This window comes from Chiloscyllium plagiosum, chromosome 44, assembly GCF_004010195.1.
Source record: "Chiloscyllium plagiosum isolate BGI_BamShark_2017 chromosome 44, ASM401019v2, whole genome shotgun sequence".
Taxonomy (NCBI): Eukaryota; Metazoa; Chordata; class Chondrichthyes; order Orectolobiformes; family Hemiscylliidae; genus Chiloscyllium; species Chiloscyllium plagiosum.
In genome coordinates this window covers 13,219,831-13,228,254 of record NC_057753.1, presented here as the reverse complement: position 1 = coordinate 13,228,254, position 8,424 = coordinate 13,219,831, and the positions used below count along the sequence as shown (strand labels likewise).

The following is an 8,424-nucleotide window of genomic DNA, read 5'->3' as shown; positions in this document are numbered from 1 at the left end:
GTTTAAGTGAACGCATAAACCGACAGCTGTACGAAATCTGATGCTCGTCCGTTTCAAAAAAAGCATCTGCTGAAATTCCAGAAAATTCACGTTTGTTATTAGTTCATTTTCTACTGTTGAACATTTCACAAATAGAAACATGGTGCAGATCCTGGTGTACTAGACATCCTGGTGATTTTAAGTTCTTAACTGAAATCATAATTAGTTCATGAAAACTACTTGTTAATCACAGAACACAAGCTTTTAATGATTATTCCACCCCACATCCAGGCTGAGCTCTAAGTTCACTGCAGAGAACAATTGCGCAGGCGCATTGATGGGGCGAGGCCTAGAGCATGCGCAGTGTTAGTCTGGGCAAGGTCGGTGTCGGCGTCACGGGGAGAGCAGCGGAGGATAAGATACACGGAGTGAGTGAGTGAGGAGAAAAGGAGCCGGGGAACGAGAGGGAAGCCTTTATAAGCAAATACTGTCAGTCTAGGGCCGTGAAAAAGAGCATGCGCATCCTTGTTTGCACTAATTTGGCGGCCGCCTGCTTTTGTCCGGGATTTAGGCCCAAACCTGCGGCCGCCATGTTTATGCGGGGCCGTTGGCATTTGGGCGGACATCTTTACGCGTGGCAAATGGGGTGGGGGATGGCTACGCGCATGCGCTATCACACATTGAATAAATTCCAGGGTGACATGAATATGTCACTGGTGAAGGCAGTGAATAGAATCAAAATCTCCCTTGCATCTTGTACATGTTAGTCTTGCTGCTGTTTTGTACCGACAATAGAGACAATAATAACCAGCAATATGGTGACTCACCTTGTTCTAATCCACATTTAGAGTTAACATTCTGATTCTGGTACGATTCAGTTCTGAAGTGGAGCCAGACCAGACTCTAGACGTTAACACTGTTTCACTGTTCACAGATACTGCTAGACCTGCAGAGTTTCTTATGTGGCCTCTATGCTTTGTTTAAGAACCAACGCGAGTTGAAGCTACATCAGGGGATTTTCAGACTGCAGGAGATTATAAAGAGGAATGTGCATGGAGGAGGTGACAGAGTGGAAGGAGTGCAGGGGATGGAGGAGGTGATTGGGAGTGGGAGGAGTGCAGGAGATGGAGGAGGTTACAGAGAGAGCGAATGTTGCAGGAGCAAATAACTGCAGATTTTGGGATCTATACTGGAAACAACAGTTACTGGAAAGCACTGAGGTTCATGCAGCATCCATGGCGAGAGAGCAAACTGACGTTTCCAGCCTCGATGTCTCCTCACCAGCTCTGATGGAAAGTCATCTAGATTCAAAACGTTAGCTTTCCACCTCTACATGGATGTTACCTGACCCACTGTGCTTTCCAGCATTGTTTTTGTTTTCGGGAGCTTTGTGGAGCTGGAAGAACTTCTAGAGAGAGGGAGGGTTGTGAGGCTGCGGGAGCTGACAGACAGAGAGGGTGGGCTCTGAGACTGCAGGCGCTTACAGAGAGAGGGAGGGTTGTGAGGCTACGGGAGCTTACAGGAAGAGGGAAGGGTGTAGAGGCTGCAGGTGCTTACAGAGTGAGGGAGGGTTATGGGGCTGAAGGAGAGGTTAGTGTTAAAGCGGCATCTTAGTGTTTCAGAAGGTGTAAGCCAATGAGGTCAGGGGTGATGGTGGTGTGCATGAACACTGGCAGAAGAGGTTTGTATACCCTCAGGATTAGAGAGACGTGGTGATGTGGGTGGCCCCAGGAACACATTGGGATACTTACGTCTGGAGGTAACAAAGGCATGGATGCGAGTTTTAGCAGCAGATGAGTTGAGCAAGGGTTTAAACTAGATTGGCAGGGGGGCAGGATCCTCAACAGCAGGCAGGCAAGTGCGATGCTTGAAGGAGATACACTAACAGAAATAGTAAGTTGAAGAGACAGATCAGATTGGAACTCATAGGGAGCAAGTAATGCCTGTTGGATTAGATTGCATTCCTTTCGATGCAAGAGGGCTGACAGATAAGGCCAATGAACTCAGGGTGTGGATAGGTACGTGGGACTGCGATATTATAGCCATTACAGAACCATGACTAAGGGAGGGACAGGACTGGCAGCTTAATGTGCCAGGGTACATGTGCTCTAGGTGGAACAGAGGTGGTGGAAGGAGGAGAAGGGGAGTTGCATTTTTGATTAAGTTGAGTATCACAGAAGTAATCAGATGAAATATCTGAAGGATCATTCAGTGAAGGCTTTGTGGGTGGAGCTGTGAGATAAGAAAGGGATGGTGATGTTATTGGGGTTGTACTATTAGCCCCAAATACTGAACATGATTTCAAGGAACAAATATGCAGGGAGATTGGGGAGACTTGCAGGGGCAATAGAGTTGTCATAGTAGGGGTTTTAATTTTCCTAACATAGTTTGGGACTGCCAGAGTTTTAAGGGCTTAGATGGGGTGGAATTTGTTAAGTGCATTCAAGAAAGTTTCCTCAAGCAGTCCATTTGGGAATGGGCAAAACCCGACCTACACTTGGAGAATAGGGTAGAACCGGTGACGGAAGTCACAGTTCGGGAGCAGTCTGGGACCAGTGACCATAGTTCTATTAATTTGAAAATAGTTATGCGGAAGGATAAAACCAATCCACAGGTTCAAGTTCTAAATTGGGGTAAGGTGAATTTTGATGGAATTAGATGGAAGCTCGCAGGGGTTGATTGGAGTAGTTTATTTGCAGGCAAAGGGACCTCTGGCAAGCCATTAAAAAGTGAGATTGCTGGAGTTCAAGGTCTACATGTTCTTGTGAGGGTAAAGGGTAGGCAGGAGTAGGGAACCCTGGATGACAAGTGATATTGCGGCTTCGACCAGGAATAAAAGGAGGCGTGGCTCAGGTACAGGCAGCTGGGATCAAGGGAATCTCTGGAGGTATACAGGGAATACAAGAGCTTACTGAAGAAAGAAATTAGGAGGGCGAGAAGGGGGTATGAGATAAGCTTGGCTGAGAAGATTAGGGTGAATCCAAAGAGGTACTTTAAATATATTAAAGAAAAAACAATAACTAGAGAGAGAATAGGGCCCCCTCAATGACCAGAGTGGACATGTATGTGTCGAACCACAGGAGCTGGGCAAGGTTCTCAACAAGTATTTCTCCTCTATGTTTACCATGGAGAAAGACATGAAGACCTGGGAACTTGGGGAAGCTAGTGGTGATATCTTGGGGACAGTCCATGTCAAAATAGAGGAGGTATTGGATGTATTAGAATGTCAGAAGGTGGTGCTGACCAGATATATCCAAGAACACTGCAAAAGGCTGGAGAAGAAATTGCAAGGGCCCTGGCTGATATTTTTGCATCATTGCTGGCTATGGGTGAGGCTCCGAAAGAGTAGTAAATGTTGTGCCATTATTCAAGAAGGGCTGCAAAGAAAGGCCTAGGAACTATAGACCATGATTTGGAGAGGCCGGTGTTGGGCTGGGGTGTACAAAGTTAAAAATCACACAACACCAGGTTATAGTCCAACAGGTTTATTTGGAAGCACTAGCTTTTGGAGCACTGCTCCCTGCTCAGATTGTTGTGGAGTATAAGATCATAAGACACTGAATTTATAGCCAAAAGTTTACAGTGTGATGTAACTGAAATTACATACTTAAAAAGACCTGTATTGTTTATAAGTCTCTCATCTATTTTATCTTTTAGAATGACCATGTTGGTTTCAGTTCTTTCATATGTAAATTGCAAAACTTTTTAAAAATAGTTACATTCTCAAGTGAGCTTTAACAATTGGTGTCATGTCGGCCCAGATAATGCATTTAAAGTATGATCTGCTCTGTGTGAGACTGTGTGCGCCACAATGGTCAGACTGATTCTAATCTAAAAAAACAGAATTACAGAATTTTACTTGGATTCATGCAGTTTTTGAGCAAAGTAAAATGTAATTTTGCAAGTACAAATTCATCCCACAAACTTTTATGTGTATATGTGCATGTGGGTGTGTGTATGTGTGTGTGGGGGAGGTGGAGGTGTGAGTGCCTGTGAGAGAGTGTGTGTATGTGTGGGCATATGAGAGAGGATCTATATGAGAGAGAAACAGAGTGTGTATGTGTGTATAGTGCAATGAGATTACCTGTAGTGTGACATAAGCCTAAGGTTTTGGTTGAGGCCATCCCTATGAGTACAGAACTTTGCTATCAGCCTCTGCTCAGCCACTTTTCATTGTTGCCTGTCCCGAAGTCCACGTTGGAGGGCGGTCACCCGAAGGTCTGAGGTCGAATGTCCTGAACCACTGAAGTGTTCTCCAACTGGGAGGGAACACTCCTGTCTGTTGATTGTTGTGCTGTGTCTATTCATCTGTTGCCAGAGCCTCTGCTTGGTCTCGCCAATGTAACATGCCTCAGGGTATCCTTGCCCTGACTATAAAGACCAGAAAGCGTAACATCTGTTGTGGATAAATTACTTGAGAAGATTCTGAGAGATAAGATATACATGCATTTGGAAAGACAAGGTTTGATTAGGAATAATCAGCATGGCTTTGTGAGTGAGAGATCATGCCTACACAAATTTGTTAAGAGTTCTTTGATCAAGTGACCAGGAAGGTTGACAAGGATAGGACAGTGGATGTAGTCTACATGGATTTCAGTTAGGCCTTTGATAAAGTAGGGATTGCATAGAATCCAGGGCGAGTTGGCAAATTGGATTCAAAACTGCCTTGATGGTAAGAAGCAGAGGGTAATAATCGAAGAATGCTTGTCGGACTGGAGGGTTGTGACTAGTGAAGGTCCTCGGGGATCGGGTTGGGCCCATTACTGTTTGTTATCTATATCAATGATTTGGATGAGAATGTACAAGGCATGGTTAGTAAGTTTGCAGATGACCCTAAAATAGGCAGTATCGTGGACACTGACAAAGGTTATCAGAAATTGCAGCAGAACCTCGATCAGCTGAGGAAGAAGTCCAGGAAATGGCGAACGGAGTTTAATACGGATAAGCGTGAGGTCTTGCCTTTTAGGCAAGTTTTATGGTGAACGGTAGGGCCTTAAGGAAGAAAAGGGATCTTGGAGTTCAAGTTCACAGTTCTCTGAAGGTGGAGTTGCAGGTAGACGGGGCAGTGAAGGAGGCTTTTGGCACACTGGCCTTCATCAGTTAGGGTTTTGAATATAGAAGTAGGGAAGTTATGTTGCTGTTGTACGGGACATTGATGAGGCCAGACTTGAGGTATTGTGTTTAGTTTTGGTCACTTGTTAGAGGAAGGATTTTATTGAACTGGAAAGGGTGCAGAAAAAGTTTGCAATGATGTTGCCTGGACACAGTGGTCTGAGTTAGAGAGAGAGGTTGGATAAGCTAGCACCTTTTTCTTTAGACTATAGGAGATTGGGCGGGGACCTCATAGAAGTGTATTAGGTAATGAGAGGCATGGATGCAGGGAATGCAATCAGGGTTGGGGAATCGAGGACTAGAAGGCATCAGTTTAAGGTTAGAGGAGAAAGAATAAATAGGAACCTGAGAGACAAGTTTTTTTTCACAGAGAGTGGTACGCATATGGAATGAGCTGCCAGGGGAAGTGGTTGAGGCTGGTGCATTAACAACATTTAAAAGGCATTTGGGCAAATATATACATAGGAAAGGCTTAGAAGGATATGGATTCTGGATTAGTGGTGCTGGAAGAGCACAGCAGTTCAGGCAGCATCTTTGAAGCTCCTTGGATGCTGCCTGAACTGCTGTGCTCTTCCAGCACTACCAATCCAGAATCTGGTTTCCAGCATCTGCAGTCATTGTTTTTACCCTTAGAAGGATATGGGCCAAGTGCAGGGAAATGGGGTTAGTGTGGATGGACATTTTGTTTGGCATGGATCAGTTTGGGCCAAAGGGTCTGTCTCTGTGCTGTAGGACTCTATGTCCCTATGATGAGGGTGGGGTGGAATGATGTTACTGAGCTCGGAATAAGGGTTGATTAATCAGGATGTGTTGTTGGAAGCTCATCTTGGGGTAAAATCTATCACCACATAGTGAACTGTCTGGCTCAGCCTGAGAGTTTACCAGCGAGAGGGATAGAGTTGGTGGTGAGGGAGCACAGATTGTAACAGGGAGAGAAGACAATGACTTCAGCCGTCCTCATATCGCAAAGGGAGATCTTTCTGTTCACCCAGTACTAGATATCAGATGGTGTGTGACTGGGAGGTAATGGTGTTCACATCCACCTGCTATTCTGGTTCTTCTTGCTGGTGGAGGCTGAGGGTTTGGGAGATTCTATTCCTCTGCTTGGTTCATAGATTTATAAAATCTGTCTCATACTCCCTGCCTGTCCCACTGACTTTATCTGCTTCCATGAATGGGACAGCCTTGTTTGTGTCCTGAAGGACTTTCGTGAACTACTTTGGTTTTTCTGTCAATTGAGAAGCTTTCATGGTCACTAATTGTCCTGGTTATCTCTCTCTCCTTTTCTTTTTCTGTTTTAAATCACTTTCACAGGGTATTAAAAGGGAAGGATTTGCAGGCAAGAAACTGAAACCAAACATTCAATCAGGATGCAACAGGCTCTCCCCATTTGGCATAACCTGAACCGTATCGGATTTTGATCATGGAAGAAAAAGGATTCCATTCGCACTGAGCAGAAACTGTCTGTGTCCTGATTGTAAACAAAGATTCAGCCCATCATCTGGTCGATGCAAACATAAACACATTCACACTGGGGAGAAGCTATGGAAATGTGGAGAGTGTGGAATTTGATTCCTATTCCCATCTGAGCTGGAAGCACATCAGCGTAGTCACTCTGAGGAGGGACTGTTCACCTGCTCTGTGTGTGGGAAGGGATTCCCTTCTTCCATCCTGCTGACCCACTAGCGAGGTCACGCTGACGAGATCTTTTACGTGATTGAATTGTGGGGACTGCTGTCTCTCCAACGTGTGCATATGGATGAGAGCCCACTTAACTGCTCGGATTGCGGGACCTGCTGTAAAAGTCCTGGGGACCTGAAATCCCATCAACACGTTCACACTGAGGAGAGACCGCTTAAGTGCTCAGATTGTGGGAACAGCTATCAAAGTTCAGGGGAACTGACATCCCATCAATGTGTTCACACAGATGAAAGACCATTCAGGTGCTCTCACTGCGGAAAAGGGTTCAAGTGTTCATCTAAGCTCATTGTACACCAGCGCATTCACACTGGAGAGAGACCATTCACCTGCCCAGAGTGTGGAAAGGGATTCACTCAGTCATTCAGGCTGCTGAGACACCAGCGGATTCACTCTGAGGAGAAACCGTTTCAGTGTCCAGACTGTGGACAGTGCTATAGAAGCTCTGAGGAACTGGTGTCCCACCAATATGTTCACACCAATGAGCGACCCTTCAGATGCTCTGACTGTGGGACTGGGTTCAAACGGGGAACTGACCTCACTAAGCACCAGCGAGTTCACACTGGGGAGAAGCCATTCCGCTGTTCTGAGTGTGGGAAAGGTTTCATTAGGTCATCCCAACTGCTGACACATCAGCAGGTTCACACTGGGGAGAGACCGTTTAAGTGTACAGACTGCGGGAAATGCTGTAAAACGTCCGGGGAACTGATTTCCCATCAAATTCTTCACACTGATGAGAAACCGTTCAGGTGCTCTCACTGTGGGTCTCAGTTCAGGCGATCGTTTGAACTCACTGTACATCAGCGAGTTCACACTGGGGAGAGGCCATTCACTTGCTCTGAGTGTGGGAAGGGCTTCACTCAGTCATCCAAATTGGCAAAACACCAGCGGTTTCACACAGGGGAGAAGCCATTCAGATGTTCCGAGTGTGGGATGGCATTCTCGGAGTCAGCCAAGCTGGTGAAACATCAGCGATTTCACACAGGGGACAGGCCGTTCAGATGTTGTGAGTGTGGGAAAGGGTTCACTGACTCATCCGACCTGCAGAAACATAAGCGAATTCACACAGGGGAGAGGCCATTCACTTGCACCAAATGTGGGAAGGGATTCATTGATAGCTCTCATCTGCTGAGACACCAGCGGGCTCACACTGATGAGAGACCTTTTCAATGCCCAGAGTGTTGGAAGTGGTATAAAAGTTCTGAGGACTTGATCCGTCATCAACGTGCTCACAGTAACGAGAGACCGTTTAGGTGCTCTCACTGCAGCACTGGCTTCAAGACATCATCTGAACTTGTTAGACACAAGCGCAGTCACACAGGGGAGAAGCCATACATTTGTTCTGAGTGTGGGAAGAGATTTACTTATGCATCCAGCCTGCGGAAACATCAGCGTGTTCATCATTAATGACCATGATTAGATGTTGCTGTTGATCACTGTCTGGGACATGCACCAAACAACCCCGCTGCCCTGTGGCTGACAACTTTAACTGCTCCTCCCGCTCTGCCAAGGACAGGCAAGTACTGGGCTTCCTCCACAGCCAAATCTAAGCCATCCAACGCCTGGAGTCACCATCACCCCCCCCACCTGTATCTACCTATCGTGTATCCAAATACCATCCCCCAAGCCCCAATT

The 8,424-nt window shown here is 46.1% G+C and overlaps 1 protein-coding gene across 2 annotated transcripts; it reads left to right on the top strand.

Annotated features, from left to right (window-relative positions):
• Positions 1 to 315: 315 nt before the first annotated feature.
• On the top strand, positions 316 to 8,362 carry LOC122543589 (zinc finger protein 23-like). 2 transcript variants are annotated; one of them, XM_043682404.1, is made up of 2 exons: positions 316 to 407; positions 6,406 to 8,362. In XM_043682404.1, exon 2 carries the CDS (start codon positions 6,847 to 6,849, stop codon positions 8,194 to 8,196), a length of 1,350 nt encoding a protein of 449 aa, XP_043538339.1. In that variant the 5' UTR covers positions 316 to 407; positions 6,406 to 6,846; the 3' UTR covers positions 8,197 to 8,362. The 2 variants fall into 2 exon arrangements, with proteins under 2 accessions (XP_043538339.1, XP_043538340.1); XM_043682405.1 differs by having other exon boundaries at positions 325 to 411.
• The last annotated feature ends 62 nt before the right edge of the window (positions 8,363 to 8,424 follow it).

Bases quoted from the DNA above. Each gene is read 5' to 3' on its own strand.
- LOC122543589 (XM_043682404.1), top strand. From the start codon at position 6,847: ATGGATGAGAGCCCACTTAACTGCTCGGATTGCGGGACCTGCTGTAAA.